General features: G+C 44.3%; 1 protein-coding gene across 11 annotated transcripts in view; it reads left to right on the forward strand.

The window, feature by feature from the left end:
* NCAM1 (neural cell adhesion molecule 1) overlaps positions 1-18,225 on the forward strand; it is an 88,345-nt gene that overhangs the window by 56,530 nt on the left and 13,590 nt on the right. For 4 of the 11 annotated variants that reach the window (XM_090123574.1, XM_031599974.2, XM_090123577.1 and 1 more), the window contains 6 exons: positions 260-444; positions 777-873; positions 1,196-1,366; positions 1,810-1,941; positions 13,080-13,204; positions 13,912-14,092. In XM_090123574.1, the coding sequence (XP_089979700.1) occupies positions 260-444; positions 777-873; positions 1,196-1,366; positions 1,810-1,941; positions 13,080-13,204; positions 13,912-14,092 (891 nt within the window). Of the gene's footprint in view, positions 1-259; positions 445-776; positions 874-1,195; positions 1,367-1,809; positions 1,942-3,030; positions 3,046-3,661; positions 3,695-4,729; positions 4,772-5,206; positions 5,210-13,079; positions 13,205-13,911; positions 14,093-17,144; positions 18,189-18,225 lie in introns of those variants that run through there. The other 7 variants (XM_090123573.1, XM_090123575.1, XM_090123576.1 and 4 more) reach the window with 5 other exon arrangements.

The raw sequence follows: 18,225 nt of genomic DNA on the forward strand, positions 1-18,225 counted from the left end.
AGCTTGCTGTCTGCTTGTCCTCCCACACTGTGTGAGGGACAGCCTTTGGTTCTGGGCAGACTTCTTCCTATGTCCTTCAGCAAAAGACCACCACCACCAGCAGCCCCCTGAATGAGAGGGCTGTCTCCTTACCTCCATGTTAGGTTCCTTCTCCCACATCAGCCTGGGTCTCAGCCAAGGAGTTCTTGCAGTGAAGTTGGCTGGGCTCCTTCAGGAGTTCTACTAGGTCATGTTGCCTTCACAAGAATGTTTCTTTCAGATGCTCCCAAGCTTCAGGGCCCTGTGGCTGTCTATACCTGGGAAGGGAATCAAGTGAACATTACCTGTGAGGTATTTGCTTACCCCAGTGCTGTCATCTCCTGGTTCCGGGATGGACAGCTGCTCCCCAGCTCAAACTACAGCAACATCAAGATCTACAACACTCCATCAGCAAGCTACTTGGAGGTGAGGAAAAGCTCTAAGGAGAGAGGGGATGTGCAGCCAGGAAGGCTCAGTGCTACCAAGTAATTTGTTTCTGTTGATGAAGCCCAATCTTTCATCAGGGTGCCCTGCTAGTGGGCGGCAGGTTGTGCAGTATTTCTGGCATCAAGTCATGGGAAGCACCACCCCCTCCTTGCTTTTGACTTTCTGCCCACTGTTGTTCTCCCATCTGTGGGCAGCCCTCTGTGTCAGCACATGAATTTTATTATTACTTCCTTCCCCAGTAAAACACAGATGGCATTAGCAGAATGAAAAGTGCCTTCTGATTCAAACATGCACCTTAATTTCTTCTGTAGGTGACACCAGACTCTGAAAATGACTTTGGGAACTACAACTGCACTGCTGTGAACCGCATTGGCCAGGAATCCTCAGAGTTCATTCTTGTGCAGGCGGGTGAGCATCCCAGGAAATAAGGAAATGCTACTCTTCAGGTTGTCCTTTTTTCTTCAAGGAAATATTTGATTTTGGAGAAAGTACTTTGAGTCTCTGACCTCTTAGAGAAGACACAAGATTAAGGTTTCTATACTGTCTAATTAGTATTCTTAAAAGCTCTTTAAGGACTGTCACAGGCTGCCTTTGTCCTCTCCTTTATCAAGCCATGACAAGAGTGTTCTTGGTGTTCCTAGTTTTCTGCTTTCTCTGCCAGGTTGGGAGCTGGTAGCCCTTGCTTCCTGCTGTCTGACGTATCACTGGTTGTTTCCCCTTCCTCCCCCAGATACTCCGTCCTCTCCTTCTATTGACAGAGTTGAGCCCTACTCTAGTACTGCCCGCGTGGAGTTTGATGAGCCTGAAGCTACTGGTGGGGTGCCCATCCTCAAATACAAAGCAGAGTGGAGAGCACTGGGTGAAGGAGAATGGCACTCGAGATTGTATGATGCAAAAGAAGGTAAGATGGTAAAGCAATATTAAAAAAAAAAAAAATTACCTTCTCTATCTGCATCTCAAAACAGCCCTTCTTTCCTCTGGGGGGAAGCCAGTGTGGAGCATTCTGTAGCTTTGCAATTTCAGTACCTACATTGAGGCCCTGCACCAGTTCTTTAACATTTGTTTTTCAGTAACAGCTTGTAACAGGAATCAGCAGAGTGCTGATTCCCTTTGGTGTCTACTGTGAGCTCCACTGCATCCCCTCTAGAAAGGCTGTGGCTCTGTCCCTCCCTAATCAATTCTTTCAAACAGAAATAGTGGCTCTGACCTTTCTCCTTGTCTTCACTGTTTATGTGGATTTGTACATGGTCTAAATGTGTCAGGAGTGCAGTAGGAGCATGGCATCAATGACTTGACTCAGAGCTTGAGTGTTTCTTTGCTTTTTGTCTCTTGTTTCTGCAACAGCAAATGTGGAGGGCACAATCACTATCAGTGGCCTGAAACCTGAGACAACCTACTCGGTGAGACTGTCTGCAGTCAATGGCAAGGGTGTGGGTGAGATTAGTCTGCCATCCGACTTCAAGACACAGCCAGTTCGTAAGTAAAACTGAGACCTCCTTCTGCTTCTCTGGTTTCTCGCTCCTTGCATCTTTCCAAGGACTCTGTCATGCATGGACAATGCCTTCTTCTCCTGCAGACCTTGCTGCGCCCTTTGTTTTTGTTGTGTTTTTTGATTGTAGTGAATTTCCTCACTAATTAAAAATCTTATTTAAAGGTGAGAGGCAGGGAAGTTATTCACACTGGTCTCTGCGCTGGGTTATAAGTATAAGCTGTGTTCTGTCAAATAGAAGGGGCTATGCAATGGGGAGTTGTAATAAGAACAAGCAGCAATTTGAGAAAGGCATGGTAATAAAGAATATGAGGTTCCTTGCAAATCAGAAATCAGTAAGTTCAACAAAGGAGCCTCCATGAGCTATGAAGGAAAAGAAGGAGGGTGATTTCTCTTTTCTGCACATTACTCCTTAAAGATGTCCACGCAGTGCATGAAATGATTTCCGTAGACTCTTGTCTGCCTTACTTGGGCAGTCTTACCCTCTGATGGCAGGATGCTCTGCTGTTCCATAATACTTTTCTTCCTGTTTCAGCCCCTCACGGTTCCTGGGGTTCTTCTTCCCCATTCCTTTTGTGTTTAGACCTAGAGCGTGTTCTTCTTCCCTCCATCACACCTGTACTTGTGAACCCAGTTCATAGCTCTTCTGAAACCACTGTGCAGGATTGTTTCCTGAGCTCAGAGCCAGCAGTATTCCTATCCCATATATACATGCATGCTTGGAGACCCTGAGATCTGTGCATGGTCTTGAATTTGTCTCCCAACTTCTCCCTCACAGAACTGAGCAGTGTGTGGCAGTACACTTTCCTTGCTTAGAAATCCAGGCCCTGTGCAGGAAGCCACAGTACACACCAGCCCTTGTGCTTGAAATCCAGTTCTGTTGCAATAACTCCTATTGTCTCCCCCACCCCGTAGGGTTGGATTTGGGACATTTGGTGGTATTTTGAATTTCCAGCTCCATATTCATTGTCTACTCTTCTCATCTCTTCTACATTTTTTTTTTTTTTGTGTGTGTGTATGTGTGTTTATCTCTGTCTTTTATTTTTGTCTCTGTTCCATCCATGGAAATACTGCAGGTATCCCTCACTCACGTAAGTGCCTCTCTGCATTTGTTTTGTTCTTTTTCTGTTCCTAGAGTGTTCCTCTAACACACATAGCACTAGCTGTTAATCTAGTGCCTTTTTCCTCCCAGGTTCATTAGAAATGAAATAACTGGTACTGCCTATTTCCTAACAAAACTGACACTAGAATAGTCATCCTGCTCTGGGTAATACCGGTCTTTTATAGAACAGAACTGTGGGTTAACATCTGTCTTTCTTGTACAGCATGTGATTCAAATAGTTAACTTAGAGTGCTTGTCTAATTATTAATTAGTGGTTATGTAGGCTGTACTTCAAGCCACGCACAGAGTGCTGGCCAGCATCTCCACTGCCCTTATGTGGCATTGGTTCGATGGGAGTGCTGCTGAATGACAGTGTGCTCAGTGATCCTACATTATGAGGAAATTGCTGTAAAACAAGGTTTCAGAGTCCAAAATGCAGGCTTAACAAAGTGCCAAGTCCTGAGTTAGGAGGCAGTGCTTCCATTGCTCGTGCTTTTGTGTCCAGAGAGGTTTGATCTGACAGTTTTATTGTTTTGCACTGTAGTTGCCCTCCTTTGGGCAGCATTTAACAGGAGTCCCTTCCTCACCTTCCTTTCTTTCTTTAGCAAGTGCTGCTGCCCCTACCTGTTTAGCAGAGAGTGAGTATGGTGGGAGAGGTTGTCCTGTTGGATTTGCTCTGCATGCATCTCCTCACTGAGTGTGGTGCAATCTGCCTAACATCCCTGGGTGCTTTCCTTCTTTTCTATGCAGATGTTTTCCCCTGATTAAGAACTGAGTCTCCTGGTAGAGGAACTGCAGATGAGCACAGGTTTGATTTCTAGGAGAGGGAAATATCACAGATGACTCCCAGGTGGCTGCCCTGGTGCAGGGTGCAAGCCTGCCTGTGTGAAAGCTTTTGTCGTTGGCCTTTGATTTTAAGATTCCTAATCAACTTGTGTTCCACTTCATGGGATGTGTTTTGCTTTTGTGGTGTGAGGTTGAATTTCTTGAAATCCTCACAGCACAGAAAACAAAAGAAACTGTTTCTTAGCTAAATAGAGGGGAAATGATCAGCAGCAGATGGTGCTTCTGTAGAGCAATAGAGAAACCATCACAACTCAGGTTTCTCATGCTGCATTCACCCCAGGGCTTTTGGAATTAGTGACATTCTTCTTTGTGCTTATTTCCTAGTAATCCTCATATTTGGTGCTTATACAGTCTGTCTTCTGCTCTTGGAAGGGAGCGGCCTAGCAGCACTTCTAAGGGGCTTTTCATTCTGTTACTTCCTCAAAAAATGCCATATTTCCTCTTGAGAATCCTAGTGCTTAGCAGTCTGGCAACATAAACCAGGTTACTATTTGGGCCCAAATTAGTCAGAAACACTGTAGCTGTCTCTGAAGTTAGATTTAGAGCTTCAGAATTCCTCAGGACAAAAAAGCCTCAGTGGAGACCCTTGGAGCCTGGCATGCTGCAGGACCCAGCGCAGGCTGGCTGCTTTTCCCCTGGCAGGGCAGCACAGTTCTGCAGTCTCTCCAGGTAATCCATATCTGCCATATGGATTCAGTGTCATTCTCATTCTCTCTTTGTTAGGCTTTCTCTTTCCTTCCTATCACCCCTGCTCCCTGCCTCTGATAACTTATTTTCATGCTGTGCTTCACCTTTACATGTCTTATCTATCCTTCATGTTTCCATAGCAACTCAGCCTCTCCCTGCATCCGAAAGCACAGAGCCACCAAGTGAGTAGATGGGAAGTGCTCCCCTTTGGTCCAGAGTGCTCTTTGTTATGCTGTAGCCCTTCTGTCAAGGGAATTAAGGCACGAGGCTTTGTTGGTTTGATGTCTGTTAACCAAGAACCGGGCATTAATCTGTTACGTGAGCATGTAGCTGTTAAATGCAGCACGGTTCCACTCTGATTCTTCTCCTTACTGTTGTCCTGCCAAGCATGTGGTAAAAAAAAAATTGACAGATGGGATTTAGAAGAAACGAGGGGAAAAAAAGAAAGGTGCTCATTTCCAAAATGAATGTTTTCCATTTGTGATTTTGAGAGGTAAAGCTGCCTTCACAAAAGGGGCATGGAATAGATTATCTGCTTGGTATCCTGCCTTGGTCTGTTCACTGTGAGTTTAGAGACAGGCGTTAACGTTGTCACCCTCAGTGCTGGATGCTGAAAGAAGGTGCACATGATGAGTATCATACAGGAGAGAAGACTGCAGGGAGAGGGAGCATTGCTCCTATTTGGCCTGCATGAGAGTGTTTGAGACTTCACAAGAAGTCAGCATCTCAGCTGAGAGTGGGATTTGGATTCCCTCCATCCTTGCTCTGTGCCTTGTTGGTGAGATCCATTCTGATACTGAATCAGGTTCAGTTACTTCAATGCTGGATCCTAGCAGTCTGTGAGAATAAAACTTGAATTATGCAGTGAATTTGGAGGCAGAAGAGCCATTGTGAAAAATTGGCTTTAGGCTAGCTGTACAGAGTTCAGTGGTAGACCTTCCTGACACAAAGGAGATGAAGAAATGGTGTAATTTTAATCACCACCCACAGAAGTAGGGATCTCTCCTCTGAGGGTAAAGTTGCATGTCGTAGAGAAATCAAGCAACTACTTGCCATGTAGTCCTGGAACACAAAAAAAACGCGGTTCAGAAAGACAGGTGAACGTGGTGCATGTGTGTGTTCTCTACTAATCATTTCTACAAACTCCAGTTTTCTCTTTTGATTTGCAATAATAAAATGTATGTCTGTGAAAATGGCCTTAAAGTGAACGAGCCATTTGTTTATGTGTCGTGGGTGAGAAATGGCCCACAACCTCTAAATGGGAAATGATAAAAGCATGGAGTGTGTGATTGTTTTTGTGTTTGGGGAGGAGGGAGAGTTAGTTTAGAGCTGCTGAAGGAAGCTTTAAAATAGATAGAAGTGATGTGTATGATTGGCACACTGCATGTCTTACACATAACATGACTTGTACTTCTAGCTGCTGGGGACCACAATGAACACTCTTCTATTTCCATGGCTTCAATAAGGTGAACTTTAACTCCCGACACGTCTGAGGTGACGGCACTTCTGCACTGCTGAAGAGCTTTTGATTCTAATCGGACTTTGGGCTGGGTGGAGAGGGAGAGGCGAGCAAGTAGCAAGGCTGTAGTAATCCTTGGGATGTTTTAGGAGGCAAGTGCTCCCTTTTGGCTGTTCATTTATGGGGCCGGGAGGCAGCATTAACTGTGAGGGAAAATATTGTGTTGCTGTTTTGTAGGACGTTCTTTGGGAGGAGTGGATCCTTTTACCCAGTAACCTCTTTCTTATGAGGCAAAGGAACACTCATGAAGAAGGCAAGTTAGGAAGCAGATGGCAAGTTAGGAAGGGAAGCAGTGCATGGAGTTAGCAGTGTCCTGCATTCCACCAACTGGATTTTTTTGTTGTTTTTCTGTTTTATTCCTGTCATGCAGTCTTTGGGGTTTCTCATCTCAGTGAGCAGTCGCTGCCATCCTCATGCTGTCTTAGTCAACTTCAGTGCACCACGTTTTGTTCCTCACTGGCAGAGAAAGCCCTTGCACACCTGAGCTCATCAGTGGAAATCACTGCACGTAACTCACCAGTATTCCTGAATATGTTGGATGGAGCTTGTGTGCCCTGGGTGGTAATTGTCAGTCTGACCAAATCCTGCTCGCAGCTCTTTGGGCAAAGCTCTGTCCTTGGGAATGCAACGCGTTGTAGGTTTTCCTTTTTCAGTTACTGTCGTTAATAAATAGGAAGACCTTTCTTTCTGCAGAGGGGAGAACACATCAATGTGAAATGCCAAGTTTTGTCTCCACTGAACTGCGTGGGCTGTGATTTTGACCATTTCACCTCTGCTGCTTGGACTGCTTCTGAATAACAATGTGTTCCCTTTTTCTTTCCAACAGTCTTGTGGATTCCTTCAGCTGTCCAAGTTCTGGGGCACAGTCCTTCTCTTGAATAACTTTTGTTCCTTCCCTGACTTGGTATTAATGAGCAGTGCCTAACGTTCCCAGGGTCATAACCCAGCGCTTTAATATTCCTATGTTTGCAGGCAATTTTACTGTTTCCCCACTGTTTCTGATATATACTGGCTAATTCAGTTTCTATTTTATTTAGTCTGTAATTCTGTTGTTGATTTTTTTCCCTTGCCCATTGTTTACATCAGTTTTTTAATTTTTTTTGTATTTTCCATGTGACCTCCTCCACTTTCCTTTCAACCAATCATGTCCGTGCCTATCATGTGCCTTTGTCATGTGGCTTGCATGGTGCTGATGATGTCGTCCTCGCTGGTGAACAGAAGGTAAAACACTTTGTTCTGATTGGTTGCCTAGATTTGGGGGGAGGATGCCCTCTGGTCAGTGACCAGGGTCCTCCAAATTCCACGGCTCCAAAATTGTTCTGCAGCCTTTTGGAGAAGTTGCTCACCGCTGTCTGCATGTGAAGAACTAAACTTTAGCCGTCTGCACTGAGCTTGAAGAAATTTCATAGAACAGAATTACTGAGGTTGGGAAAGACCTGTAAGATCACCCAGTCCAACCACCCACCTCCCACCAGTACTGCCCACTGACCACATCCCTCAGTGCCACATCTCCGTGGTTCTGGAGCACCTCCAGGGACGGTGACCCCACCACCCCTCTGAGCAGCCTGTCCATGCCCCATCACTGCTGCACAACTTCTTCCTCATACCCAACCCGAACCTCCCCTGGCACAACTTGAGGCTGTCTGAGAGAGGAAAAAAAAAAAGACAGAACCCACACGGGTCAGTCATTTGCTTCTTTCCCTGTCAGAATTACAGTCAGCATCCAAGTAATGCTCAAAAACTGCCTGCCATTAGTACTAATGGCTAAAACCCTTTTGCATCTTATGGGAGCAGAGTGCCAACTATGTGCTATTGGGGTAATTGTGAGTTAAAGTGTTCAGATGATGCAAATCACCTTATTTCTTGTTGAGCAATACATACATTCATGCTGTCCATGTTCAGTAGCTTATCCAAAGGATTAGATGTTCCTTATCTCTGAAGTGTGCTTATTGGTGAGCATGTCACGTTATGATTTAAGAAATAAATCTATCAAGTACAAAACTTAACCACAGCTAGTGCAGGAGATGCACTTTTTTATAAGTTGTATATACACATTTAGGCACACCCAGAGTAGGTGACAGGAGCTACACTTATCAGTAAATACATGAGAGGTACTACTGCACTTTTCTTGCCAGAGCAGCTCACCCCTCCCACACGATGTCTTAGGGCCAGGCAAAGGAATTAATCCGGGTCTGAACTCCTATAGCAGGAGCAGTTACAGTGGCTGGGGATTTCCGTGACATCGAGAAGCAAATGATTGACCCTTGCAGTTCATGGAGATGAAATTAGTCTCTAAAACATGGTAGCAAAAATATTTTCTGTAACACTGTGTTTTTGAAGACTTCACTTAATACTCTGTGCACATCTGAAGAGAGGAGGAGAAGCCCTGCTGCTGCCCCTGTTAATAAATCACTTTGAAATCCAGGGAGCAAATTTTGGAGATTTTGGGTTTTTTTCCCCTCAGTCAATGAGTTTTGAAGTGCCTGATTGTTGTGGACCACCACCAGGCCAGGGTTTGAGCAGGGATTTGCCAGGAAAACAAAACTAACACCACCAGTAACCTTCCTGCCTGACTGCATGCACCAAAGCAGCCCCTCTTCCAGGTTTTCTTCCCTCTCTAGGCGAAATCCTGGGGGGCTGAAGACGTGGTTGTCTCGTTCTTGCATGTTATGTTTTTTGTTCCTTATTTCTTACTGTTGGTACTCATTTCTCTCATGTACATTGTGAAGACTTCTACCTACTCTTTCTCACCCTGCTGAATTTATCACGGAGACTTGGATCGCAGTGATGTGTGTGTTAGCTTCGAGTTGTGACTGTAGATCACAATCGAATCCCATTTACACGGGTCAGAAATGCACGAATCAGCTTTTTTGTTTGCGTATTGCAGAAGTAACTGCAGACAGTTTGCAGCTGTATTCTCTGAGCACAGCAAGGATGCAGGATTGTCCTTTGCTGCCAGCTGGACAAGGATTTAAGCTCCTAGTCTCCAGTGCTGCAGTTGTCTGGTAACCAAATTGACCTGCTTTTTGGTAGCTGGGCGGAAAGACCACATTTAGTGAGAGAAGAGAGGTGGTGAGAGGCTCAGTGTAAATGGGAGACCCCCCCCCAGGCATGTAGCACACCTTTATAATTCGCTTTTGTTTTTCAGCCCCTTTTCCTGTAGGGAGGATGCATGTCCTGTGAGCATGAGTTCCTTCTTTAACCTTCATCTGACAGCCTTTTCTCTTCAGCTACTGACACTGACCCTGTAGAGATGCTGACTCTGCTGGACTAAACTCCTCCCACTAAACTTCTTCCTCCTTTGTTTGAAACTACACACTAACCCATTTTTAATTTTTCAGCCCTGTATCTGGATTATATCTTCCTGATTGAGGTCAATTAAATCCTGTGTATTTAAGGAGAATGTTCGTTACCAGGTTTCACACTGCAGCTGTGTGTTTCAGCACTTAGGAATGCTCCATATTCTCCTTTTAGAAGGGAATTTTCTTGAAGCAGAAGCACACTTAAGCCATAGGGAAAAGAAGGAATCAGGAGCTAGGAACCGTGCAGCTCACAGTGAAGAAATTTCAGCAGTGAAAGCAATTAATGCTTGGAATGGCTGCATGTAAAGTGCAGCAGTATCTCAAAGTTTCAAAATCTTTGTATCAAAAATGAGCATCTTTATAAAGGATGTTCGTTCCCAGTTTACTCTTGGTGCTCAATCACTGAAAAAAAATTCTAGCCTTGTTAGATAAGTGGTCAGATTATTTAAGTACAGTATTCCCTTATCACTTCAACATCTGTTTACCTATTAATAATTTTCTCTCTGAGATAAAGATGGGAAAGTGTACAGAGGAGATGTTCATCCTACACTGTCTTGTTATCATTGAAGTCGTTTATCAAGTCTGTCAAAGTGAGGCAAAAGCCAAGCACTGCTGCTCATGAATGTTTCAGCACATTCAGCTTGGTGCCTAGCAGAATAATGGCCTGTGAGTGCTACTGGGATTTGGTTCCTTGCATGAGTAAAACGTTGAGCAGGACATTTGTTCCTGCCTTATTTACTTGTTGGGTGTTATTCCAGTAACAGCTTCTTCAACTCAGAACTCAAAATCAATAACCTTGGCAGTGATCTTTTCTTTCAGGACTGGGGGAAGGAAGATGATTTGGGGGTTAATCTGGTATTTCTGTAATCTGGTATTTTCAGTGTGCCTGAGTGAGGTGCCTCTGTGCGTCCAGAACTCACTTGTTCACATTTGATTTCCAGTCTGTAATGCGTTCCCTGCTTTCATTATTCACAATGCCAGGAGAAGCATGGTTTGGGAAGAGATTCTCAAATATGCAGCCTCAATAAGCTCACAGGAAAGACAAATCCCCAACTTTGTACAGTAGATGGCAGATGTGGTCATTGCTTACTGATGAAAAAGGAGCATTCCATCCTTATGGCGTTTAGAAAAGTAACTACTTTGTGAAACACCAGTGTGTGTCTCTTGCATCCAAGAACTGTGCATCCATGGATTGTAAATGCCTTCTTGGAACAGCTGATACTGCAGCATGTGTCAGCCTGTAAGGAGATCGAATTAATCTTAAATTACTGCTCCAGTCTAGGTTTTGCACTTTTCTTACTGATGTTTCACCAAAAAAAAAACAAAAACAAACCAAACTCTACTTGATTTCTTTCTTTAGAGGATTTCTTCAAGTTACTTCTGAGGATCAGCTTTGAAAGATATTGGAAGATTAACCTTTTTCTGGACAGTTCAGTGCTGCACGTGCTTTCCATCAGCAGCTGAATGAATATCCAGGCAGAACGGATTTAGAATTGGGGATGTTTGTTGGGCTGAAAGAAGGCTTTCTACATTCCCATAGCTGGTGTTACTGGCCAGTGTTGATCTCAGTGCAAGTACTGCCTTACTGTGTCCTTTCCCTTTTAGTATAACAGCAGAACTGGGTTTGAGAAGCCTTATTCCAGGCAATGGGCTGAGCTTTAACGTCACACTGTGATTTTGGTGCCTGGCTGTGGTCAGGCTCTGAAGCTGCAAGTGTCACAGTTTCAGAGTTTGGGTGTTGTTCTCTTTGGGATCTGTCTAGAATTGGTCCATCCCTTAATTGGATGTTTCACTGCACTCCAGGGTGTCTGTCAGCATGTGCTTAAGAGAGACACTGTGCAAATCACGAGCGGCTCTGCAAGTAAGGACAGAGGTGCTTTGTCAGAGCCATAAGTCGCCTTGAGCTAAGATGGTAAAGCGTGTGTTGTCATTCACAGGCCTGTACAGAGGTTTGTGTTCTCTGTATTTGAATTTCCTGTGGCCAGCTCTAAAACACACTCAGATAAAGAGAAATGCTTTTAAAGAGCCTGAAGTCTGATTGGCAAAATAGAGGTGCGGGAGGTTTGTTGGGTTGGGTTTTTTGTTTTTTTTTTTTCTTTTTAACATTCAGCCACCTTAATTGATATATAAAATACTGTAAGGATTACGAGCCTGTAATGAGAACAGCCAACAGAGTGCAATTAATCTTAGGAGTCGCTTGGAAGTGCCAACTGCGGGTGATTTGAAAGCTTTAATTTACAAATAATTGCAGTGTTGGTTTTGCTCAAATTACCTGTAAAGAAGTGAAGCAGATTAGCCTTCGGAGAATAACAGCTGAAATGGTCAATAGTTCCTGAACAGCTTTGAAGCCCAGAGCTCATGGCTGAAGCAGTGGGACTGCATCGCAGGGCGCAGTCAGGACGTACTGCCAAACAACCTGGCAAGCTTCAGCAAGATTTATGATTGCATTTGAGTTCTTGGGATATTTCAGAGCTGGAGAAATAATAGCTCCAAGTCCAACTGCAAGTTGGATCGATGTAGGGAACCCATGTCTTCATCTTGCATGGAATGGAGCAAAGCAGGCATCCAGGAGCTGATAAAGTTTAGCAGGATCTGAGCTCCTGGAGTCTGTGTCATTTCTTAAAAGAGAGACCAGCACTCTTTTCTCGTCTCAGTTCTTTTGCTCGTTTGATGCATATGTTGTAGTGGTTGTTTGATGGGTTTCCTTTTCCACAGAAGCAAATAAATTGGTGGACGTGTGTGGTGCACAGTGAGTTCCCAGGCTAAGAGGAAGAAGAAAATGTGTCTGTTGAGCAGTCAGCTGCATTATTTCTGAAAAGGAGATGTTGTAAACATATAATGAGAGTGTGGGTTTGATCTCTGTTAGGAGAAGTGACACAGAGGAGTTGCAGTGTGGGGAGAGAACCATCCTGCAGGCTGTGTGTGAAGGTTATGGGGGAGCTGGTGAGGAAGGGGCAGTTGGAGGCGTGATGTGAAAAGGATATGGATGTAAATCAGCGTGTCCCGAAGAGGAGAATGAAACTTCAATTTCCTGCTGATGTCAGGAATCTGCAAATTCAGAAAGGATGGCTTTTTCTTTTAAAGGTGGTTATTACAGAATGATGAAATGGGTCACATTCTTTCCAGCCTGTATTCATTGCCATTAGGTAAACCAGTGAAAAGAAGTGTTGTTGCCCTTGTATCTTTTTTTCACACCCATTTAAGTGACCACAGCAGTGAGTCTATGGTCCAGAGGCTATAAAATCTAAACAGCATGCAAAGTGCAAACACAGGTCAGTGTGACAAGGATGTCAGTTCTCAGTGATGCTTCTTACATCCATGTTGTAGAGGAGAATCCTGCCTGTTTGCTGTATGCTCTAACTCAGCATTTTCCAGATGACTCAGACCAGCATTTTTGAACAGAAACAGTGAAGAACTGGGTTTTGCTCCAGGGTATTCACATGGAATGATGGTGTCTTTTTCACTTAGCTTCTGACTCCATTCAGCATACGCAAAAATGATAAATTACATCAGTGAAAGCAAACTACCAAATGCAAGCAGAACTTGGGTCTTGCAGGTGTGTCTGAGCGAGGCCAGTACAATGTAGCAAAGTATTTTTTCTGGTTTTGAGTATTTTTATTCCTAACAATTTCTTTTTTACAATTAAGCATAAATCCACCGTTGTTTCAGGGGAACCCAGTGCACCCAAACTGGAAGGACAGATGGGAGAAGATGGAAACTCCATCAAAGTGAATGTTATCAAGCAGGATGACGGTGGCTCCCCAATCAGGCATTACCTGATCAAATACAAAGCTGTAAGTATGACCGATGCCTAAACCTTACCTGTCTGTAGCCTGTTCAGTACTCATGCATTACTGTGCAAGCAGCTACCTTAGCAGACTGAAGCTGAGATCCTGTGGGAGCCCCATCCCTGCGGGCACTCAAGGCCAGGTGGGATGGGGCCCTGGGCGGCCTGAGCTGGTGGGGGGCAGCCCTGCCCATGGCAGAAGGGTTGGAACTGGGTGATCTTCAAGGTCCCCTCCAACCTGAGCAGTTCTGTGGTCTTGCAGGTAGATCTGTACAGAATATCAAGAGGATAATGTAATATCAAAACCATAAATTCCAGCACAGATTAAACAGCTTGTTAGCCTGCCCCACTCTGCCTTTGTCTCGAGGTACCTTGGAAGTAGGTTTTTCAAGTTAGTATTGGCAGAATGAACATCTGCATTTCCTGAAACTGGAGTAGGAATCACCAAGTTGCTGATTGCATACCCTGTTGAAAGTTTTTCTTAAACACTGCCGAGTAGAATGGTCCTGTTAAACTAGGCCAGATGAAAGGTCAGTGGTAGGTCTGTCTTGCAGAAGATCCAACTTCACACACTAAGGGGTATAAGAATGCTCTTAATGTGGAACCCTTCCTGCATTTTCCTTTGTTAGTTAGCTGTTAGCCTGCTCTCAGAGCTGACCACTAACGTTGTGCTGTTTGTTTTGCATCCCCATCTGCCACATCTTTGTCCTGCAGAAACATTCCTCGGAATGGAAACCAGAGATCAGACTGCCTTCTGGCAGTGACCATGTCATGCTCAAGTCTCTGGATTGGAATGCAGAGTATGAGGTTTATGTGATAGCTGAAAACCAGCAAGGGAAGTCCAAACCCGCGCACTATGCTTTCCGGACATCTGCTCAGCCTACTGTCATCCCAGGTATGGCAATCATAAGCTTTACCATTGTTTTCTGCTTCCAATTAATGCAACAGTGCTGCATCCTTTAATGTGCCTGAGTAACCCTGACAACTTGCTTGCTTAAAGCCATTATCATAATTGGTTACCCATCTAAAGCTTGATTTTTGCCACGTACATACCTGCAGTGTAGCCCACATTATGGTATGTACAGCATTAGCAGTACACTGGTAGGAATGCAACATGACAGAGCTGTCTGACTGCTCGCAGGGAATGTTGGCTTTAGCATCAGGGTAACAGCATTGCCAGATGTGAAAAGCAGTGGACAGAAAAGGCTTTCTGAAAGCAGAAAGTAAGATTCACAACTTAAACTAAAGCAAAGGAGACAACTTACGTCTCTGGTGCAATGCTTTTCACAGTTCAGACTTTTCTTCCAAACCTGCTTTGTGCTTGCTTACTGCCCATTTGTCCATCCAGTTCAGCCTTTGGAGGAAAAAGACACGAGGATTTTGCTAGCAGTCATAAAGGGAGAGAGGGAAAATCTTTCTCCAAAGAGTAAAGTTAAATAAAACAGAGATTAAAAAAAAAAAAAACAACGTAATTTTAAAGAAGCATTGTTTTCATGTCTGGCAGGGAGTTAGAGAATGATAACCAAAGTGCATCAGAATGCTGCTGGAAACTTGTTTCAGACAGACTTCTCTCCTCAGAAAGCGAGGTAAAAACATAACTGCTATGAGAAACAGGCAGGCCCTATGAGCTGAGGTGCCAGCAATCCTACAGTTTGCTGGCAGGCATTAGAAAGACAGATTTATTTATTATGCAGCTATCATCTTGAACCATTTAATAACAAACCCCAAACCTGAGGGTTGGAATTGTTGGACCAGCTGTAAATTAAAGCTCAGACTGGCTGGAGGCAGATGGGCACACTGCAGGTCAGGTCCTCACTGCACTGCCCGATTGAAGCAGCTCTGTGCCCAGACAGTGCTGACAGTCCATGCTGCAGGGAGTGATTAGGTTGTATTCTGTCCTCTAGGTTCTTAGCTCAGTCTTGTGTTTTTGCTCAGAATTATCTGTTTTCATCAGTCTTCCCTTTGCATTGAGAATTTAATCCTTAATCTGCCATACCCCTGACCTGTCTGAAGCAAACAGCTGAGAGCTGCTGCAGTTTGTGTGCTGAACCTGCACTCAGTCAAGCCAGATAGCACTGTTGAGCATCCAAATGAGTGACCTGGATGGCTGGGGCTTGAAGATGTGTACAGCAGCAAGCATGAGGATGGGGAGGGGGAGAGAATGGGGCAAAAGAAAGACTGGGAAGTGTGTTTGAACAAGGCTGCAGTTTGCGTTGGAACGACACTCCGTAACTCATTAAGCAACTTACCCTCTGATTCTCATTTTCAGCAGCACTACTACTACTTACTACTCTCATATATTTGAAGGACAACTGTGACTAATGAGGCAGGGGAAGGTGGGGGTAATTTGGCAAAGAGTGCCTTAACTACGGGCTGGAACAGTAGAACACAGTGGAAGCAGCAGACAGAGTGTTCCTTTACTGTTGTGCATCTCCTCAGGGAAAAGTTCCAAGAACTGATACGCAGTTTTTTTCCTTCCACACTGCAGTGCTGCCCCTCTGTGCTGGTACTCTCTCTCAGCCTTTGTTGCACACTTGTAGGGTACCAAGAGGTACCTGGACAGCTGGGATGTCTTGCATAGGGTATTAGCAATCTTTGGGAACTCTGTTTCCTTTGGAATACACAGTTCATGCTGAAGTCCATGGCAAAGGGAAGAGCAATAATCTCAGATTCCACTGAGCCCTTTAAATGCAACAGAAACATGGGAAAAGACTCCTTAAAAGAACAGAATTTTTTTAAATGCCCACTTTGTTTTCACGGGTGCAGTTTCCTCTCAGGGATCACTCCTCACTTTAGGTCAGGATCTCAGCTTGCTCCTTCCAGTGCTGCACTTGAAAATGTTGGAAGCACTTTGAAAAATGGTTGTTTTCACTCTGCAAGCTTGCTCAGGATTGACAGAGCAAATGAGTGCAGATGTTTCTTGGGAAGAACGTGTCTTGGTTCAGGAACAAGTAGGGCATGGTGCAAGGACGTGGCTGCTGCTGCCTGTGCTGCGTTGGTGACTTGTTTCTCTAGCTTGCTTCATTTTGTTCAGACCTTTGGCTTTTATTCGGCCTTTCAAGGTTCTTCCAGGTGCTTTGGTTCCCTGAGCTTTCTCCAAACTAACAATGTTCAACAAAGTACTTCCGAGGGCAGCCTAGATTCCTCTGACATGCAGTCACAGGGCTCTGTTGACATGAAGGCTACACCACAGTGCAGTGGCAAAGAGGCTCCTTGCGTTGCTTTGCTTCGTCACCTCTGTAGAGTTTTCTGGAAGGGTGAGAGAATGAACAAAAATCTGATGGCATCAGATCAGTTCACAGGCAGCTGGAAGGCTGAATGGAGAAACCAGCTGTGCTCCCAGGCCTCCCATCTGCAGAGGTTTTCCTCACGGATCTGTTCTGTGAACCCGGCGCAGGACGCGGGCAGGCAGGCGGATCGTTTGCTGTGGAAGAGCCGTTGTTGGTTTTCTTTCTCTTTGGAAAAGGCGGTGTTGTCCTTTCAAATATCAGACAGGCTTCTTCTTGTGGTGATCGCTGAGCCTTCTGCTCCATCATTTTGAATCCCATTTGCTTGCTAACCTCGTAACCCCTGCCTTGAACTCTGCTCTGCGGCTTTGGACTTTGCTGAGCTTCTGGACCTGGCCCTTTTGTCGCTGTGAATGTGCTAGTGCTTTTTTCTAACCTTGAGCCATTTTAGTTTACTTAATTAAATAAACCTTTGATTCTTATGTTTTCTATATTTATGACCTAATTTTTTTTATCTATTTTTTCTCTGTCTCTCTTTTTTCTTTCTTTCTTCCTCGTCCTTTCTTCCCTCCCCTTTTCCCCTTATTCCTTTCCTATGTCTGTCGTCATACATGTCACCTTGGATCTCACGGGAAACATCCACGCTTGCCACATGCACCAAATTTGCTTTTTAAACAACCATATTTTCCCCTCCTGGGAACCATTGTCTGGCACCTGCAGCGACCTTGGGAAGTCCATCAACGTCGTCCTCCTTTGTTTCATTGCTTCTTTCTGCAGTGACTCTGCTTTTGCTCTGTTAGAAACTTAAAATAAAGCAATATTTGCTTGAAGAGGCCTGGCTCCTGGCGAGGTGTTGAAAGCAGATAACTTTGTTTCAGAGGATCCCATCAGTTCAGGAGGGGGGAAGAAAAAAATTGTGTCATTTGAAAGAGTTAATATTTTGTAACAAGGAAAAAAGGTTTAAACCGAGTGTTTTATCTTTAACAACTTTTGTTACTTGTAATGAATTTGCCCTTTTTAATGAATGTAAAGGAAGAATTTTTTGCTTGCTCGCTTTTTTCATCGTAGGAGAGTACAGTATTGAAAGCTTTTTAAAAAGTCCCCCATACACACATGCACATAAAAAGCCCCAAACGGATCTTTGTTGATTTGCTGATACATCTGGTGCTGATCACCACTGTGTTGAGCACAGAGTTTCTGAAGCCCCACCTGCAGATGTCAGCCAGGAGAGTAAAAGCAGGGAAGCAAAATTGCCAGAGAGAATCCTACTGAACGCCCATATTCCTCTGTGGGCTTTTGCAAGTGGGTTCAAATGTCCGGCCGTTAGGTTGTCCTGCTGTGGTGATGTGAATACAGACATCTGTGGGAATTGCACTGAAGACGTTTCTTTCTTTCTCCTTCCATTGGTTGATCCCTTGGGACTTCATTGGCCTCTGTGTGCAGTCAGGTATCCCATGACCCATAGTGGATCTGAATCATCCTGCCCAAGAACATACAGATTTGCAATGGATGCTTGTCTAACGTTGCTTGGTTCTCCACTACTATACTGTCAACTTCATAGACAGATCTCTTTTCTTGCCATTTTAACAGAGAAAATTAGCTTGAATCAGATGACCTGACGATCTAAATGGTTATTACTACTGATCTTTAATCATATTCATGGTTAACTGTGCATGTGACACTGTCAGACAGGATTAATCCTTGGTGTAAATATAATGCAGCTTTGTTACTGAGCTCTGTGTATTGCGTTTCGTTGAACAAATTGCAGGTGATTTTCTTTTTTTTTTTTTTTTTTCCTTTT

This window comes from Phasianus colchicus, chromosome 23 (assembly GCF_987193195.1).
Source record: "Phasianus colchicus chromosome 23, bPhaCol1.hap1.1, whole genome shotgun sequence".
NCBI classification, from domain to species: domain Eukaryota; kingdom Metazoa; phylum Chordata; class Aves; order Galliformes; family Phasianidae; genus Phasianus; species Phasianus colchicus.